Source organism: Ictalurus furcatus, chromosome 6, assembly GCF_023375685.1.
Source record: "Ictalurus furcatus strain D&B chromosome 6, Billie_1.0, whole genome shotgun sequence".
NCBI classification, from domain to species: domain Eukaryota; kingdom Metazoa; phylum Chordata; class Actinopteri; order Siluriformes; family Ictaluridae; genus Ictalurus; species Ictalurus furcatus.
Window position 1 is genome coordinate 28,408,861 of NC_071260.1, and position 20,737 is coordinate 28,429,597.

Consider the following 20,737-nt stretch of genomic DNA (forward strand, 5'->3'; position numbering starts at 1 on the left):
CACCTCCTGAAGTGGAGACTGAAGTGAGAAACCCCTCAAAGCAAACAAGAACTGAAAGAGGCTGTCGTAAAAGCCTGGAAAAGCATCACAAAAGAAGAAAACAACAATTTGGTGATGTCATTGAGCTGCAGGCTTGATGCAGTTACTGCAAGCAACCAAATATTAAGTGTTATTTACTTTAATTTACTTCTAGAATGATCCCTTCCTATACTTTTGCTCGTCTAAAAATTGGGTGGTCTGATACAAAAGGTTCTATGTTTTATGTTGGAAATACCATGAAATAAAAGCATATCCATCGTTTGATCTCAAATGGCCTTGCCATTTGTATAGTTTCAGAAGGGACTATACGTCAGATCGCACACTGTCATACACAAAAACACAGGTAAAGAGGTCAATATTGCATGCACACGCTTCTGTTTCTGAATCTGTTTGTGTTTGAGGTTTGTTTTATTATGTCTGGGAAAGTGGACTGGACCTGAGATCAGTAACCAGATGAAAGTGGGAGGCAGTCAGCTAATGGGAGGGATGGAAAGGTGGATTGGCAGAACAGATGCTACACCTCCTTCCACAACCAATCAGCAACATTGTGGGGGTTCAGGACCAAAGCTATATCAGTTCCTGTCTTCGAAATAACATCACTGATTATAGCATTTCAAGTCTCACTGGAATTAAGGAACGTTTTGTACAGAGAGATTCATAGACAAGCATTCGTCCAATATACGGTAAGGCATATGAAATCGAATTATACTCTACGAGTATATTTGATTAATAGAGTTGATTTGTTGAAATATAAATGATCACATCTCTCTCTCTCTCTCTCTCTTTCAGAGTCAAGTTTAATGGCAGTCATGGCTCCAATTTTACACAGTGACTATATAGAGTAAGAAAGTGCTTTCTTTTCTTCTATTCATGTTTATTTTTTGTCACACAGCTTTGGTTTAGATATATTATGGCAGAAATTCTGACTGATCTTCATTGAACTTTGAACTTCACTGTTTTTACATGACATTTTATTATAACTTCCTAGTGAAAAATGGCCCATCAACAAATTTCTCACACAAATACATATACAAGGAAAAAATACGATCGAGCGATAGATAGATAGATAGATAGATAGATAGATAGATAGAAAATATCTTGAATATAGGTACATTTATCAAATGTAAATCAAACTTAATTTTATTCATCCAGTTGTTCGTTGCTTTTACCCATTTTAGGCTTTAAAAGTGTCTTATTCTACTGGCAGATCATTTGGCTTCGTTCTAGAAATAAATTTAAATAAATAAATCTTCCAATAAAATAAGGCTGTTTTGCGCTTGAAATGAAATGTTTAGAAATAGGTTTAATGCGATTTTAATGTAATCTCGTAATATGAAATACTAGATGAATTACATTCATGATGTTTCCCTCACAGAAGGGAGCAATATGTTCAAAACCCTCACCTGGACAACATGGAGGAGGACATCCTCTACCACTTTAACCTGGGCACCAAGACACACAACCTGCCCGCCATGTTCGGAGACATCAAAGTGTGTAAAAAAATCAAAGAAAACAAAACAAAACATAGAACTGTGGAAACGTAGGCCGTGTTTGGTTGTCAGATTCTGTCAACTCAGAGCTTCCGGAAAGTTTTGATTACCAAGCATTACCACAGTACACAGCATAGTAAAAAGACATATTGTACCAAATGTATTATTATTATTATTATTTGATTAACAGTATTTTAGCAGTATTATTATGGACTCTTTAATTTGTGCTACACCTCAATACTTTTCTCACACCGATGCTACATGGTGTGAGAAAAGTATTGAGCAACTTTTCTCACACCGATGCTACATGGTCAAAAAGTTGACATATAGCCCTGTGTCTATGTGTGTATCTGTCTCTTGGTGCTGTGTAGTTCGTGTGTGTGGGAGGCAGTGCCAACAGAATGAGATCTTTTGCTCAGTTCATCCATCAGCAGCTGGAGCTCCCCGGGAATGCTGATGATATCAGAGATATCTGTGAGGGGACTGACCGCTACTCCATGTACAAAGTGGGGCCTGTGCTTTCCATCAGTGTGAGTTTATTTTCCACCTGCAGAACAGAAAATGTGTGTGTGTCTGCATCTGTGTGTCTGTGTGTGTATGTAATAGTAGACGTATTAGTAGTAGAACATCAGGTTTGATGTGCATTTGTTGCTAACACAACTTAGTTTTAAGAACTAAGCATTTCAGTTCCTTTAAGTATCTAAATATGATCTTATATCTACTGTCTAATTATAAAAATTTAAGTAACTAAATATCAGTGTGTAACTTTTCTTTCGATAAGGCCCTTAGAGGAAGTAAGGAAGTTAATAACAGAGTGGAATAATGTGGCCCAGTGAGAAGTAGAGTTACTGACACCACCCCAACGTTCATTATTTTACAATAACTGCATGGTCTTAAGCGTTTTATTCTTTTTATTCTTTACCACACCCATTTTCCGGTTACAATATTTTCGTTACTAATGCATATAATACACATCATCATTTTTATCCATTTATAGTTACATTAGTTACATAGGGTTACAAAGGGTTACATAGTTACATAGGGTGTTTTCACATATAGTTCGTTTTAAAAGAACCAAACCAAGTTCACGTAAAGTGAACCAGAAAGGGAACCAGCCGAAAGTGACCTCAGTCCTTTTGGTGTTCATAATATAGCGGACTCAAAAGAGAACCCGGTTCTTTTTTTTTTTTGGTACTCTTCAGCAAGGAAATGATCTCAGACCCTTTCTTGTTCACACTACAACTTCATAAGGACTCAGACCTTAGCTTGCACCCGAAATTTCATGCAAGTCGTCATAAAAGGGACAGGAATCCTTCATTTCAGCGGACTCTCCACTTCGACGCATTTTATCAGGGTGCTCATGTACTTTTTTCATTGTTTTTTTTGTTTTTTACTTTTACCCGGCATTGTAGCGCTGTTCTATTATAGCCTCTTTCCTTCATTCCTTCATTCCTTCTTTCCTTCATTCCTTCATTTCCTTCATGTGTTGAGGATAATTTGAGTTTAATGCAATCCTCTTTCCAAATTTCAAGACGTGCATAGCTCTCCCCCTGAGACCAGACGACCCCCGTGACCTGACATGCTGAAAAGTTTCGTGTTATTTTCAACAGTGATGGAACATGGCTGCAGGCACGACAAGCCTCCAGGTACCAGGTACATGTCGAAACGAAGCGCAAAGTGGATCGGGACCTCATTGCTTTCACGAAGAAATCGAAATACAAAAGCACCCACAAATGAACCTCCGGAGGTGGTCTGAGTACGGTTCACTTCTGGGTCCTTTTAGGGGGTCTGAGATCACTTGGTTTGTTCACATATACACACTGAACTGCTCTGAGACCATTTGGAGGGCTCAAACGAACTAGGTGTGAAAACACCCTTAATGTTGCGGAACATTCAAAAAACAAGTTACTGTAAACCCCTAATCGCTTACATTATAGAATCTACTAACAGCCGTTCCCTCACCTGCCTCTATTTTCGCTCACCTGAAGTTAATAAGACAAAAAAAAAGTAGCTGGTCAACTTCCCACAGAACCTGGAAAGTGATACAGCTTTACTGCTGACGGTTACAAAGTACTGACACAGGATCTTTCCATAAATGTCAAATAAACATCTCCTCCAAGAAAACTCCACCATATCAACAATTACACACATTTTTTTTTTATCCCTTTTATGTCTCATATCCACCAAACACACCTCTGTGAATCAGTTGCTACTATAGAAATGATAACGCATTAGATAGAGCGTTTTAATATAAACCTGTTATTTCCACCTTATAGCTGGAACTATTGTCAGAGCTGCTGTTATAGTAAATTAATCAACACTTTCTGACCAATCGGAATTGTGCATTCAACAGCGCTGTAGTTTATTATTTCGTTTCATTAAATATGTTTAATACTAACCTTTGACTTTAGATGTGACAAAATCACTGCAGTGGCACTTATAAACACTTGGTATAAAGTTTATCCGACTAATTTGACTATATTTTTTTTTTGTTTCTCGAGAGAATTATGATAAAGCTCTTTATAGTTGTCAGCAGGTGAATGATTGACAGTTCATTTGTCTTATCTCTGCCCAGCATGGTATGGGTGTGCCGTCCATCTCCATAATGCTGCACGAACTCATCAAGCTCCTGTATCACGCCCACTGCCGTGATGTTATGCTGTTTCGCATCGGCACCTCAGGAGGCATCGGTACCTATAAGCTTCATGTTCACGTTCCCTTTTACAAATCTAGGACCTAGCTCCTAGATTTAATTTATTGTGTGGGTTATTAATACTAATCATTAACTAATCGTAACCATAATAACCTCTATTTAACATAAGCAAACGTTTCTGTGCAAGAACTTCTGTATTTATAGATGTGAAGCAGACTTATTTATAAAGAATCAGAGATCACGGTTGCCATTCGGTCTTACCATTTTGGGTGTGTGTATCCATGTGTGTGTTAAGGTCTTCCTCCTGGCACGGTGGTGATCACTGATAAAGTGGTGGACTCTTTCTTCAGGCCGCAGTTTGAGCAGGTGGTTCTGGGTAAAGTGATCACCAGGAGCACTGAGCTGGATAAAGGCATGGCAGAAGAGCTCCTGCAGTGTTCCACTGAGCTGTCCAGCTTCCCCACCATCATCGGCAACACCATGTGCACACACGACTTCTATGAAGGTAAACAAACCCGGACTGCATGAACGTTTCAGTGTTAGAACACATACACTCATATGATAGAACCATATAGGATTACACATTATTATGGACTTGAGTGCAAAAGTTTGCACACCCTTTGGTTAGAATGCAGAGATATAACAAGAGAATATTTAAGTCCAGAGACCATGAGGGTCATGGCCACTCGGGTCTTTATTTAGATTGTCTGTTCCTGTTATAGAATCCATCCACATTTCATTATTAATACATTGTCAATAAACTGTAATATATATATATATATATATATATATATATATATATATATATATATATATATATATATATAAAATAAATAAAGAGGCCCCTTTTATTTCGCACCCAAAAACTTCAAGTCTCACGTTTGCACTCAACTCAAACTTAATTCAAAATGTTATGTTAATATTTACACAGGGAAAGTTAGGTGTATTCAGAGTCCGGTTATACATGTGCTTAAGTCAAATTTACTCATGCATAACTTCTAAATAATGCTGACATTTGTAGTTATGCCCAAGGTCTGATTACTGCACAATTTCAATATGAAATCCTCACTATACATGTGTAGCTCAACTATATGCACTATACTGTTAAATATGCAGTGTTTTTTCCATTTGTGTTCGCTATGATGTGTCATTCACGGTATGGTTGATTATACCCATACTACAATACCCCCATTTTAAGGCAATTCCTAGTCATGTCTAACATCACTTCTTGTTCCACCACAGGTCAAGGCAGACTGGATGGTGCCTTGTGCTCATTCTCCACCGAGGAGAAGCTGGAGTATCTGAAAAAGGCCCATGAGGCCGGCATCAAAAACATTGAAATGGAGTCCACCGTCTTTGCTGCCATGTGTCGCGTCTGCAACCTTAAAGGTACACTGAGAACTGCTCCACTTTCATCGGCCTTTCTAATTGTTTGTTCCCAAATGGCAAACCATTCAAGCCTCAGTTAAAGTCATAATTACTAGGAATTACTATCTTGTGGGATGTTTTTCCACACAGTTACACATGTCTAGCTTTGATCTGACAAACTATAGTTATAGCTTAGAATTGTAATATCGTGTTTTAGTAACCTTTAACTGCACTAAAAACCATTTATTAATTCACTGGCACTATTGTGAATGAGTCACGCATGACATTTTTGGCAAACTGAGCCTCTGGGAAGCCTTTAATCACAGCATTTCAGGGCAATTTAGGGATTCAAATAACATCCACATGCTCAGAAGACTGGCCCCAAATATAAGAAAAACTCCTCTTAGATCTTAAATAGATTAATCCTTTACAAGTCACAGCCTGCAGCCTCGATCTGCTGGAAATGATAGCTAAATTGACTTCTTTTTTATATTTTAAATAATAATTATGCTCTCAGGATGTTCACGGTGTATTAATCGGATATGTTTGTGCAGCGGCAGTGATCTGCGTGACTCTGTTGAACCGGTTGGAGGGGGATCAGATCTCCACACCCCACGACGTGCTGGTGGAATACCAGCAGAGACCTCAGTACCTGGTGGCTCATTTCATCAAGAAACACTTGGCACTGATCTAAACACATTCATCTTGATGGGTCTGATCTCTTAATTCCAGGTTTTAAAAGGTATTGCAGCATTTTCCAACCCAAGTCTCTATCCACTACCTTTGTAGCGTACGTCTGATTATCAAAGGACAATCATTTGCACATGTTCTGAGAAAATAACAGTAAACCGGCTTACTTAAAAACTCACTAAATGGAGTTAATAAACAGTTAAGAACGTGTGATGAAATACTGATTAAAAACTACAACAGCCTTCATACATTGTAGGACATGAGAAAATCGTACCAAAGCTGTTTTGATAACAGACAGACAGACGAATAAACAAATAAATAAACATACAGACAGGCAAATAAATAAACAAACAGACTGACAAATAAATAAATAAACAGACAGAAAAACAAATAAAAAAACATATACATTTTGAGATAATCATAGCAAAGCTGTTTTTAAAACAAACAGACAGACACACAAATAAACAAACAAAAAACAAACAAATAAATAGATGAATAAATAAATACATAAATACATTTTGAGTAAATGTTACCAAAGCTGTTTTATAACAGACAGACAGACTAACCAGCTAACTAATTAACTAACAAATACATTTTGAGATAATCATGCCAACGCTGTTTTTTATTAACAAAAAGGCAAACAAATAAACAAACAAACAAAAAAAACAACAAACACATAGACAGATAAATAGATGAATGAATGAATGAATGAACAAATAAAATTAATTTTTTTTTTTGTAGTTAATCTTACCAAAGCTGTTTTATAACAGGCAGACAGACAAACAAAGAAATAAACAAACCAATAAATACATCGAATAATCTTTGGCTATAAAATTCTGATTTAAAATTCTGATAGTCATCTTCTAATGATAAAGGTTTTAGGAATATATAATGAATTTAGGACTAAAAAAATACAAATAATGTAATACAAATAACACAAGAATTCATCTCTTTGAAAAAGCAGTCCCACCCTGAAAAGACTGAATGAACAGCTTATGATTTAGAGCCTAATTTACAAATACTTTGATTGAAGTTATAAAAGTGTTTCTGAAAAATACACACCTGATATAACTGTTCAGTGCTGTACATGAAGACATGTCCTCTGTTGTAATCACACACATGCTACAGGTGCAGTCGATAAAGATCGAGGTGGAAAACCGTGGAATACTTCTTTAAATTCACGAACGCAGCTTTTGGGTAAAAAGAAGTGCGATGTGGTAGATTAAACATGTTTCATTCAGAAACACATTTATATTGTCCTAAAGTCAAAAAGAAATCAACAGCTACAAATGCCTGTTTATAACGTTTATAAGAAGCATATGTCAGTGCTGTGTTTTGACTTCTGTACATATGTGTACATGTTGTAGATATGTTAAATACTATATACGTATTTTTACTTAACACAGTAGCTGACTTTGACTCTTAATGCTTTTGAATTTCGAACAGTTTTTCTCGACGTGCTGAACGTCTTTTCAAAATTGCAGAAATCAAATGTATGTAATAAATTTATTTGTATCAAACTGATTCAGTTATTTATACATGAATAAACTCACGACTGAAAATATGGATTTGTGCTTCTTTGGGAAAAAGAAAAAAAAAAAAAAGACCACCAGAGAAGTCCAGAGGCCGTCGTATTTTTTTATTGTCATCATATCAAACCTAACTCCTTACCCAAACGCACTGACGTCTTTAAGTTAATGTTTAATGAAGGCGCATCACGTCTAACACATATAGGTTAGTCGTCTGGTTCCAATCACAGGTTTTTCTTCCATTCAGAGTAATAACATTGCAAAGCATCTCAAGTGTAAAGTGAATCAATCAGGTGGTTTATGAAATAATGCCAACACAACATGGCTGCCATCAATGGGATGCGTGTTGATGGGAATGAAAACCTGCAGTCACAGTAGCTTTAAGATTGGACACTTCTCCCTATTCAAAACCCCCATCTATCAGAGATACATTAACGAACCCAGCAGAGGGGAAGTAGCAGAGCTCTTCAAATCTACTTTCAACAGTAATGTGGTCTGGATTTAATTCAAAAAAGACTATTACATTTTCTCTGTTAAGCATTTCATTTCCAGTATTATGCAGTAGAGTATAATAATGATTATGCTTACTGATTAGCATCTCAGTATTTCCTTTTTTCAGGGTTCTGCCTGTAATGGAAATCATGTCGCTCTGCAGTGGAGCAGAACGTACTGGTTCCTGTTATTGGTTTTGTTTTGTTTTTTTTCAAGAGAGGAAACATTAAGAGGTGGGCACGGTGGCTTATTTGTTTAGCATGTTTTCCTCACACCTCTGGGGTCGGGGCTTCGAATCAAACCTGCTTCCGCCCTGTGTACGTGGAGTTTGTATGTTCTTCCCATGCTTTGGGGGTTCCCTTTCAAAGGGAACTCGACGTTGCGTTTAGCATAACAGTATGGGAGCGCCCTTGCGTGCAACCAGTATCTGAAGCTTGTGTAAAATCATGCCTCTGTTTATAGGCCTGCCATGATCAGGTGACGTGGCAATTAAGCGCGTCGCGTGGTATAAATATGGCACCTGTGAACCACGCCGTCAGCCTTATTATCTTCAGCGAAAGACTGCATGTCGGTTGTTTGTGTAAAGAAACAAAAGAAGCTTCATTTCCTCTCTATCTTTTCTCAAAATCTCAGAATTTTTCTATCTATAAAAAAGGATTGAGCGAGAGAGAAAAATATGAGTGAGAAAATTCAGGAAGCTCTAGTTTCATCACGGGGAGTAGTGCACACTTTCTGTGTGAAGTGTCTAGGGCTGTAGCATGCGATGGCAGCCTCGAGAGGCTGCACATTGTAACGCCTACATTAGGCAACTCAGCTCGCGACTTGCGCTCTTCTCGGAAGCCGAAGCGAGTTGGGTTTCAGAGCCTCGCGGATTTGGGCCAGCCGCTGCCGAGGCAGCTAGCCGTCTCAGGTCCGGGGGATCTCTTATGGATCCGGAAGAGGAGCCGGAGACGAGCGCTGCTCTATCACTTGTTCTATCTTCTGGGTCCGGCTCTCCACTGGATTTTGGAGTTCGTGTCGCGACTCCTCCTTCCGCTATGGGCGCAAGGGCGCTCCCATACTGTTATGCTAAACGCACCATCTCGTTCCCTTCTCAGAGAACAGGGTTACATGCGTAACCCAGACGTTTTCTCCGGGTGCTCCAGTTTCCTCTCCCCATCCAAAGACATGCTTTGTAGGCTGATTGGCATCTCTAAATTGTCTGTAGTGTGTGAGAGTGTGTGCGCTTGTGCTCTGTGATGGGCTGCCTCCCCCATCCAGGGTGTCCCCTGCCTTGTGCTCCCAGTTCCCTGGGATAGTTCCAGGCTCCCCTGAACCCTGTGTAGGATAAGTGGTACAGAAAATGGCTGGATGAAACATTAACAGTGTGCGTGTGATGTGAAAAATGTAAGGTTAAGATTTAAAGGCGGTGGATTCCGTGTCCCGTCGCGGTGGTTTTGGTGGTGGGATTTCTGAAAGCAGCGTTCGAGCGTAGTGTGTGTGATGAAGACCTGCCGTCCTGAGCGCCTGTTCTATACGCACCCTCGGGTCAGCCACGATCTGTAAAACATACACACACACACATTAACTCATAAATGTGTTGTCAAGCTAATAAATAAGTGCATAGGTAAACTAGTGAGGAATAAAACACTCGGATGTGTGCTGGTATAAGAAAATAATATTTTTAAGAAAATAAAGTGAAGTTACCAACTGTTACCAACCTGAAGTTGATTATTTTTCCTATAGCAGCACATTCTGGAGTGTTTTAGTCCTCATAAAGCCCACTACCAATTATTTAACTTCTTATTAACATGGTATTTCTGATATTTATTTGAAGAAGCACTATACAGTTAAAAATGGCTTTTTGAATTTCATTCTTTTCTTTTCGGCACAAATTTAATTGGTGTACATGCAGACGGTATATTATTATGTTCCACCCATTCCAGGACTGAATCAGGATATCAGCTCAAAAATTTGTCAATGAAAATGAATTCTGAGCCAAACCTTGATCCAAACTTGATGTGACCTGAACCCCAACCCTCAAACTGGTGAAGAAAAATAAGTAAGTAAGTAAGTAAATAAATAAATAAATTTCAAACCAGGTCAAAGAGCAGTTTTTATTTGTCAGTTATCTCTGTAACTGAGCTTGATTCTGGGAGGATGGCCTGAAAAGTCCTCATTATGAAACACCGTCAGTGCTGCGCTATTTTTACACGGTTTATCATGACTGAGAAATGCTGGATCACTGTGTGGCCTTGGCCCATTGCTCTGTGTGAAAATTACAGTACAAAGTCATCAAAATAACTAGAGACAAACAATGTTGAAAGCCAGGAGTGTCTAAAATATAGGCAGCTTTAAGTCTTTAACAGATATTCATGGTTAAATTATTATCAGTGATTGTTATTATTGTTAATAATTATGAATTATATGGCATTATTTTAAGTGTACAGGCTGGTTGAAGTACAAAAATAAATCTGTGGTTCTGAGAAACAAGAGGATAGGCTTTTTTTTTTGTGGGACTGCCATGTCAAACAGCTTATTATTTAATATACTAGATATATCATTTTGAGTGAATTAACAGTTTTAACAAAAAAGAAGTTCCAGGTTTGGGTGCTGGATGCTGCTATGGCTTACAACCGAATCTAATCTCCTCCTTATTGCCTTTAACACTTCACTGACCTTCTTTTCGATTGGCCTGCTTTAACGCTACCGAACATTTCAGGTAGACATGACAGCAGCAAGAGAATGAAAAATGTAAAGATATTTCAGACTCACTTGAAACATCATAGTTTTTTTACTAAGTGCTGATGAAATAAACTAAAATTAAAACAAGTCTGCTCAATTTGCCAGGAATCAAATGCTGTGATAAAGAAATATAACTACTCATTGAAAGCTCACTCTCTCTCATTCATCTTCAGGAAGATCTTTATCCTGATCGGGGACATGGTGGATACATGGCCTACTGGGCCGTAGGTGGGAATGCACCCTGGATGGGATGCTAATCCTTCACAGAGCACCATGAACAAACACTCATACACTGATTCACATGTAAGGGGAAATTTATTTGTAGGGGAAACCATTAATCCATCTACTGGCGTGTTTTTGGGAGGTGGGAGGAAACAGAAGAACCTGGAGGACCAAACTGGGGGTGAGGCAGCAAAACTACCTGCTGCAACATCATGCCATTTAAAAACCGAAAACCAAAATCTTTATGCTAAATTTTTATTCAGACACTACTATTCAAATGCATGGCAAAAAAAAAACAGGCTCCTTTTAGTGTTTCCTCCAAAAAAAAAAAAATCCCCAGAACAGTTATGATGTTCGTGGCGCTTTGTAAGTGCTAGTGTTCAAGTTGTAATAAAGTCACTTCCCACCTCTGGAAAAAAAATAATAAAACATGGACGCCTCCACGAAAGCGTGTCTTTTGTTTGCTCTGTCAGAGAATGTAAAGCTCATAAAAAGTTCCTTAAACCACACTTTTACAGTTACAGGCCTGAGTGGCTACTGGTACTGTTCTACTATAGTGAACATTCTGGACTGAAATTGCAGCACAGCAACAACAGCAGACAATAGTGAGTAGCTTAGCAACAAGCTAGCTGGCTAACATTAGTGATAACTCTAACGTTGATGATTACCTCCTCAAAACAGTGATTAGTATGGTCAGTGTTATAGATTTAACCAAGTACTGTGTCTGTATATAAACAGATCTAAAGCCAATACGGATATAAACTAATTTAAAAGTAGAGAAGCGGGACTGTACACTGTTCACCAGTGTGAGCAGCCATGTTGGTTTGACGTCACTTGGTAAACAGGGACGTTAACTAGCTTTCAGTGGATTTTACCGATTGAAGGCAGCTTTATTTGCAGCTTCACCTTGAACGCAGCATTAGACTAGAACATCTGAATTGGTTGGTGGTCCACATGTGTCATGGATATCCCGGAGGCTACTCTGGACTACAGCTCCCAGCAGCCACTGCACTACATCACGGTCACGTGACCAACTGCACCTGAATCACATTCTAGTTAACGAGCACCATATGTATACACACCATACCTGTGTGTCTGTATAGGTGTGTAAGTGATAGAGGGGTTTCTGCAACATGAACTCTTCTTTGTCAGGCTGTAGGCGGGTTCTCCACGCTTCAGTCTGTCCCATCATCCTCTCTGGGTCTGCTCCTGCCACAATGGCAACCTGCAAAAATAAGAATGAAATTAACATAAAACTACCCAAATTCATGCACTACTGGATCTATTTTGTTGTTGTTGTTTATTTGTTTTGGAGAGGCTTTTCTGAACTGCCCCCTCACCCTACAATTTGAAGCCTTAAAGGTGCAATTTGTAATGTTGCTTACTGGGAAAAATGGCACTCCAGTGAGAGGGGTGTAAAAATCAAAGCATTCAGAATACCAAGCTCTGTGTGTGTGTGTGTGTGTGTGTGTGTGTGTGTGTGTGTGTGTGTGTGTGTGTGTGTGTGTGTGTGTGTGGGTGTGGAGAGAGGTTTGCTGTCCTATAATTTACCACATGGGGGCAGTAATGCTACTAAAAATCATTCAGCTACTGTTCAGGAGTCATGTGTGGTGATGTAAAATATTAAACAGAGATAAAGTGTGTGTGTGTGTGTGTGTGTGTGTGTGTGTGTGTGTGTGTGTGTACTTGATTGCGTAGTGTCTGAAGTCTCTCCTCTCGCTCCTCATCCTCTCTCTGTCTGAGTCTCTCTTTAGCTTGTTGCTCCTGCTGTCGATGCTGCAGCAACTTCTCTCTGAACTGCACCCTACACCGGTGTTGGATGGTAAGTGTAAATGTTCTGCACTTATATAGCACTTTAATCCAAAGCGCTTTACACTGTGTCTCATTCACTCATTCACACACACACACACACACACACACACACACACTCACACACCAATGGTAGCAGAGCTGCCATGCAAGGCGCTAACTTGCCATCAGGAGCAACTTGGGGTTCAGTGTCTTGCCCAAGGACACTTCGGCATGTGAAGTCACGTGGGCCGGGAATCGAACCTCCAACCCTATGATTAGTGGACAATAAGTTACTCAAAAAAAGTAATCCACTTCAGATGACTAATTACTGCTTTAAAATTGTAATCTGATTACATAACTGATGACTGCATGTAAAATGTAATCAGATTACTAATTACTTTACTTTCACGTTACTTTCCAAACCTACAAAAATACACTACAAAGTGAAACTCAGAGTTCGTTCAGTAATTTTAGCGCGTGTCAATGTATGACATTATTAGAAAAAGTCGGATTTATAAAAAAACTGCCTCGGGTGTCGTCACTGTTTGTACAACTACCAGACGGATAAAATATAAAACTTTTCTCACTAGGCTAATTTGGTGTCGCTAGCCAAGGGGAGGAACAGCTAAGCTATCAGTGTATGGGTTTAGCTGCTACAGTGCCGTGTAGAGTACATTATCTTTCCTTATGCTCTGCTCATATCATGTTCACGTAAACTGGAACTCATATAGACGTTTACACACCTTGTTTTCCTGCTCAGAATGAGAGGATGCTACTGTTTCAATTTTAGCCCATTTACTGGTATAAAAAAACACAAAAATCGGCGTATATCCATTTTTCCTCACACTGACTGTGAGCTAGCGTTCGGCAGAACTGAGAGACTGTCAGCCAATAAGACACGAGTATTTCCATGTACTTTCCTGTAAACCCTGTCTGATTATTCTCGACTCCATTCACTGAAGATATAAAATTACAGACGGTCTTCTTTTACTGACGATCAGTTACGTAGAGTCGAACCGCTCCAAGTGGAGAATTATTCGGGGCTAAAGAAAAAATCTTCAGGGCTACATCCCACTATGCCCAGGCCAGGTTACGCCTCTGCAGCCGCACAAAACATGATTTATTTTAAAAATGCATTTTATTTAATATTGTTTTCTTAACAATAAATTTGTAACGCAAATAACGTCATTTTATTGATATCAGTAACTGGAATCAAATTACAGCAATGTAAAATTTAATGCTTTACATTACTGCGTTATCAGATTAAGTCATTAGATTACAGTAACAGGTTACACCCAACTCTGCCCTACACATACACACACACACACACACACACACACACTTTCATAGTATACACACAATTCCAAGCGTCAGAAATAGATTTAAAAGCATATTTAACCCAAACTGATTTCATTCACACACGTTTTATGAGGACAGTACCAACATGCCAGTCTCTCTCTCTCTCTCTCTCTCTCTCTCTCTCTCTCTCTAATTCCTCCTTGTTTAATTCTCTTGTCTCCTCCCTCTGTTTCTTTTTTCACTCTTTGTCATGCCTCTCTCCTACCCTCTTCTCTTCACCATTTCTCTCATTCTCTCTTATCCCTTATCTCCTCTCCCTCTCTCTCTCTCTCTCTTTCTCTCTCTCTCTCTCATTCCTCTATCCTCTCTGCCTACCAATTTTCTCTCTCTCTTTCTCTTTCCATCACTCATCTTATTGACCCCTCACAGCTCTGGATCTCAGCTAGCAGAGTTAAAGAGATGAGTTACAGGAGTCACTGAGGCACTGTGAAGCACACACTCACACACTCACACTCACACACACACACACATACACACTCACATATATACACACACATATACACACATATATATACACACACATACTCACATATACACTGACATATACACTCACATATACACACACATATACACATACATACACACACACACACACACACACATACTCCCATACACACACACATAAACACACATACACATACACACTACACACACACACACACACACACCACATCACACATATACACACGGGTTCACAGGTCAACATATTATTTTTCGAGCCACTGATTTGATATATTCTTTTAGATACTTTATTTAATAAGGACAAATATCAAAAGAACATAAAGTCCATATTTCTTACAGATAATAAATGATGGCTAAGTAGGGCTCCCGACTGTCTAAAGATTCACTCTATTATTGAGAGATTGTCGAGAAGTTTAAATACCGACAGCCATTTATAACCTAACCGATAACATTTATAATCTAATCTATATATGAATAAAGAAAGGAATGATAAGTGTGAGATGGGAAATGAGTTTGATTGAGTGTCACTTTGATTATATGAAAATAATACACGGCGATACATGGTACGATGAGGCATGTCACGAAGCAGAGTACTGCTTTACCCTGACTAAAGCACTAGGACTGTTACCTGAGACTCCTTCATTCTATCCTCATAGAATTTGTTGGGTTTAATGGTTATAATGGGAATATTAATGATTTTAATGGAAACTATAATGGTCCCTGTAGGTCTCTACTGTTAATTTGATGCCTTCTACTGGTGGCATGTTATGTCTAGTGGATACCATTAAGGACCTATAATGGTAATGGCAATGGTTTTAATGGTATTTGTAGTGGAAACCATTATAATTTCTGTGATGGTTTCTGTTGTTGTTGTTTTTTCCAGCAGGGTAGATGTAGCTTTAAACCCTGTGTTTATAGTAGAAGTCCATTCTGGCCAAAACCTGATTTCATATAGTTTTTGGCTGATTTTCCCAGAATGCCATCCAACACAAAAGTATGTTAATAAGGCCATCAGGATCTTCAAACCAGCTTCCGTGACCCTTGGGAGAGATCGTACACATGTCTGGAACTGTACTGCAAAGATTCCAGAAGATATTGCCTCAATTGGTGTTCAGATGTTTGATGGCAATCTGGTTTTAACTCTAGATGTTAAAATGAAATCTTCATGACCTTCTCATCCTTGTGCTTAAGCAGTGTGAGCACAGCCTGGGTGGTGACCTATTACTTTTCTTTATCTGTCCTACCTTTCTTTATCTCTCCTCGCCTGCTCCTCCATCTCTCTCCTGAGCAGCGCCAGTCTCGTCTCCTCCCTGCACCTCCACTCCGCTCTCCTCCTCCGCTGCTCCTCACGAAACTCCCGCACCTGGAACACACACAGAGCTCAAGCATGTATTCACACTCACACACGACTTTCACTCAAAAACATTTCCAAACTTTTTGATCCAGCAGCTAAACTAATTAACTTCGGAGTATCTAATTAAACAACCTTGCCTGGGGGAAAACGAGGCAAAGATACACTCTGATATCTCTGCGGCGGTCTTATTGATCGTTACAGATGGAAGACAATGGGGTTTGCAAATGAATACTAATGTTTTATGGTGTGCAAGAGGACAGCATACGTGTATGTATGTATGTATGTATGTATGTATGTATGTATGTATGTATATACAATGCCCTCCACCAGGGGCATAACCTGGCCTGGGCATTTGGGTCTGTAACCCTGAAGATTTTTTCTTTAACACTGAATAATTCTCCACTTGGAGCGGTTTATCACTACGTAACTGAACGTCAGTAAAAGAAGACGGCGGTGTTGTAATTTTATATTTTCGGAGAAGGGAGGTGGGACCAATCAGACAGGGTTTACAGGAAAATACATGGAAATACTCGTGTCTTATTGGCTGACAGTCTCTCAATTCTGCCAAACGCTAGCGCACAGTCCGTGTGAGGAAAAATGGATATACGGCGATTTATTTTTTTATACCAGTAAAGGTGTTGAAACTGAAACACTAACATCCTCTGAAGCTGAGCAGGAAAACAAGGTGTGTAAACGTCTATATGAGTTCCAGTTTACGTGAACATGATATAAGTAGAGCATAAGGAAAGATAATGTACTTTGCATGGCACTGTAGCAGCTAAACCCATACAGTGATAGCTTAGCTGTTCCTCCCCTTGGCTAGCAACACCAAACTAGCCTAGTTAGAAAAGTATTATTTTATCAGACTGGTAGTTCTACAAAGAGTGACAAAGCAAGTTTTATTATAAATCCAACTTTTTCTGATCATGTCCTACATTGACAGCTAAGTTACCTCAGGTTCCATAAAACAAAACTTAGGCTACTAGCTGAGCTGGAGAAAAAAATGCATGGATAAGAATCTATGCTCAGTCCCGAATGAACAGTCCAGCTAACGCCCCTGCCCTCCACTAATATTGGCACCCTTGGTAAATATAAGCAAAGAAGGCTGTGAAAATTTGTCTTTATTGTTTAACCTTTCACAAAAATACTCTGCTCTCATGGATATCAAACAATTGCAAACACAACACAGGTTTAACAAAAAAAAACCAAAAAAAACCCCAGTTTTGTTAAATATAGGTGTGCAACAATTATTGGCACCCTTTTAGTCAATACTTTGTGCTACCTCCCTTTGCCCAGATAATAGCTCTGAGTCTTCTCCTATAATAATAATAATTCCTCAGATTTATATAGTGCTGTATATATACTGTATGTAATCCATTACAGCCCAAACAACATCATCAGTCAGCATCAAGCCTGGAGGAACTGACTTCATTAAGCAGAATGAGGAGGAGGAAAGTGAGGTCACAACATCAAAGAGTCTCCAACACAAATATGGGAGGTTATCATCACACACACACACACACACACACACACACACACACACAAAATGCAACACATTCATCAAGTTAATGAGGCCAGCAGTGGCTTGGAGCTTTCCTCACACAATCAATTGCTCAATAGTAAAACGATATTGATAATGAGCAAAGAGTTTGTTACACTCCTGCAAACACGAGATGTTTTTAAATCATCAGTCACAACTCAGCTGGAAGGTCTTTTTCTTATATCAGCCTTAACCTTTGGAAAGAAATACTGCAGTGATTTTCAAATCTCTTTTTATCACATCTGTAGTGTATCCGATAACCAATGACAAAGATTTACACATATTAAAGTAAACAAGACAACTTATTTAGTCAAAACTCACTTATGATAGAAATCTAAGGTCAGTAGGTGAATTCGTTCATCATGAATACTTTTGTGTAACCAGTATTGTTGAGGAAATCTGTGAAATTCATACTTTTAGAGACTCGCCTTCTGAGTTGAAAATGTAAATAATCCACATTACTGTGTTGCTCCAGTGCTGGAAAACCTACGTACGAAAATGTTTTGAAGCATGTCATATCACAGCAAACCAGTGACTACATTTCCCATCCTGCACTGCGGCCTACAAACATGGCCGACATGGACCACAATTCCCAGAACACGCACCTTCATTCTAATCACGCACTCCTGCATCCAATTTACACTCACAATCACACCACACATATAAGAGACTGTTCAAACACTTAACTTTTGTGAAGTATATGTTAATTACATTTTGTTTCTGCTGTTACCAAGCCTTGATACCTTCTTTGTTGAGTCTGGCTTTGACTTTGTTCTTGTTTTTGACCTCGTCTTTTTGCCTTGCCGTGTTCGGACTGTTTGCCTGATCGCCTGACCTCTGCCTGTCTTTGTTTATTGATTTCTGCCTGTTCCTTTGGACTTGTACTTCTTGTATTAAACTACCTAACCTGCACTTGCTTCCGTCTCAGCCTACATTACATGACAAAGTGTCTCTTGTGTCTGTCCTTTACTGTTGGAATATAATAACTGCAGTTTTAAATTTGGATTGTTTACTTATGTACTTCAAACATTTATTGACAGAGTTATTCAGCTGCCATTAGACTTTCATTACACATGAGCTTAAAGTAAACAGGATTTCTGTTGTTTTTATCATAACAGAGAAACAAGTCAATATTATTGTCTGAGGTAATTACACATACACATACCCAGGCACTGTGTAGACAGTGGATTAAAAAATGTTTGAGTAGCCCTTTCATAACACAAGCTCTATTATTTTATTTTCATTGTATTGAATTTATGATTATTAAATAATAATCATAAATTCAATACAATAAAAAATAAAATAATATAACTTTTAATATTGTTATTATTAGTAGTAGTAATAGTAGGTAGTACTGGGAAGTAGTAGTAGTAGTTGTAGTAGAGGTAGGAGTAGTAGCAGTAGTAGAGGTAGGAGTGGTGGTAGTAGTAGGAGGAGGAGTAGTAGTAGTTGTAGTAGTAGTTGTAGTAGAGGTAGTAGTAGGAGGAGGAGGAGGAGGAGGAGGAGGAGTGGTAGTAGAAGTAGTAGTAGTAGTAGTAGTAGTAGTTGTAGTAGAGGTAGGAGTGGTAGTAGTAGTAGTAGTAGTTGTTGTAGTAGTAGAGGTAGGAGTGGTAGTAGTAGTAGTAGGAGTGGTAGTAGTTGTAGTAGTAGTTGTAGTAGTAGAGGTAGGAGTGGTAGTAGTAGGAGTAGGAGTGGGAGTAGTAGTAGTTGTAGTAGTTGTAGTAGAGGTAGGAGTGGTAGTAGTTGTAGTAGTAGAGGTAGGAGTAGTAGTAGGAGTAGTAGGTAGTTCTGGGTACTAGTGGTAGAAGTAGGAGTAGTAGGTAGTTATGGGTACTAGCGGTAGAAGTAGGAGTAGTAGGTAGTTATGGGTACTAGCGGTAGAATTAGGAGTAGTAGGTAGTTATGGGTACTAGCGGAAGAATTAGGAGTAGTAGGTAGTTATGGCTACTAGCGGTAGAAGTAGGAGTAGTAGGTAGTACTGGGTAGTAGTAGTAGTAGTAGTAGTAGTTATTTTTTCAGGATATCTAATAATTGCTATAGGTATTTAATGTCATATTTATAAGCCACCACCACTAGGTGTTCACATTATGTCACATTATGTGTATCCGTAAGTCTGTCCATCCAAGATTCTAATTATTGTGATATCTCAGTGGTTGAATGTTTGTAGGATTTATATGGAATTATCGTTGTAATGACCAGATGAACTGACTATATTTTGGAATTGATCCAAACATAGTCAAGGTCACAGCAAGTTCAAATGACTGAACCAATAAGCCATAACATTAAAACCACCTGCCAAATATTGTGTAGGTCCCCCTTGTCGAACTTGTTTGTCCAGCACATCCTACAGATGCTCGATCGGATTAAGATCTGGGGAATTTGGAGGCCAAGTCAACACCTTGAACTCTTTGTTCAAGTAAGGTGTTTATTGAACTCAATAAAATAAGTTTTACTGAGCATCTTGCAAAACTAGCCACGGTTCTTCTGAAGACTTTGACTGTCGCACTTGCTTCTAATTTTTGCAGCACTGAAAAGTGGTCTCTTACCATTTAATATGCTGCTTTCTTTACTGACATACAAACATTTTTCTGTAACATTTCATTTCATGCTGGAAAACTAATGTTTGGAAATCTAAAACGTTTGAATGTTTTTATACTGACTTGATAATGTAGAAGTCATAAAATAAAAATCTATAACAAAGTTTGTACAAAAAAAAAAAAAATAGGAAGCCTAAGACTTTTATACAGGACTGTGTGTGTATATATATATATATATATATATATATATATATATATATATATATATATATATATATATATATATATAAACTGACACAATGGTATCTTGCAACTCTTAGCCTGAACTCTCATCTCTTAGACATTGGATACTTTATTTTCTCTTTTTTTCTTTTCTTTTACACAGTACACAGTATATAGAGCTAGAATTAATAAACACTGAGTGCTGTTGCCATGGAACTCCAAATACTGAACTGAACTGCAAATAAAAATAAAAGGAGGAATGTGG

At 38.5% G+C, this 20,737-nt stretch overlaps 2 protein-coding genes across 7 annotated transcripts in view; one reads left to right on the top strand and one right to left on the bottom strand.

Annotated features, from left to right (window-relative positions):
- The first annotated feature begins 607 nt into the window (after positions 1-607).
- Positions 608-6,962, top strand: upp2 (uridine phosphorylase 2). The gene is made up of 8 exons (XM_053627487.1): positions 608-722; positions 829-880; positions 1,415-1,529; positions 1,901-2,059; positions 4,105-4,219; positions 4,478-4,687; positions 5,425-5,571; positions 6,105-6,962. The coding sequence occupies exons 2-8, from the start codon at positions 840-842 to the stop codon at positions 6,242-6,244; spliced, it is 927 nt and encodes a 308-aa protein (XP_053483462.1). The 5' UTR covers positions 608-722; positions 829-839; the 3' UTR covers positions 6,245-6,962.
- Positions 6,684-20,737, bottom strand: part of LOC128609093 (coiled-coil domain-containing protein 148-like) — a 99,727-nt gene continuing 85,673 nt past the window's right edge. Inside the window, exons 12-15 of one of the 6 annotated variants that reach the window (XM_053627469.1) lie at positions 16,064-16,182; positions 12,894-13,011; positions 12,295-12,432; positions 6,684-9,800 (exon numbers count right to left, since the gene is read on the bottom strand). In XM_053627469.1, coding sequence (XP_053483444.1) covers positions 9,654-9,800; positions 12,295-12,432; positions 12,894-13,011; positions 16,064-16,182 — 522 coding nt within the window. In that variant the 3' untranslated portion in view covers positions 6,684-9,653. Of the gene's footprint in view, positions 9,801-12,294; positions 12,433-12,893; positions 13,012-13,143; positions 13,268-14,672; positions 14,834-16,063; positions 16,183-20,737 lie in introns of those variants that run through there. The other 5 variants (XR_008386186.1, XR_008386188.1, XR_008386187.1 and 2 more) reach the window with 5 other exon arrangements.

What these genes read in the sequence shown, in the direction of transcription:
- upp2 (XM_053627487.1), top strand. Translation starts at nt 840, where the DNA reads ATGGCAGTCATGGCTCCAATTTTACACAGTGACTATATAGA. An exon ending in CGGCACCTCAGGAGGCATCG is followed by an intron (nt 4,220 to 4,477) that starts GTACCTATAAGC and finishes GTGTGTGTTAAG; the next exon opens with GTCTTCCTCCTGGCACGGTG. An exon ending in CACACACGACTTCTATGAAG is followed by an intron (nt 4,688 to 5,424) that starts GTAAACAAACCC and finishes GTTCCACCACAG; the next exon opens with GTCAAGGCAGACTGGATGGT.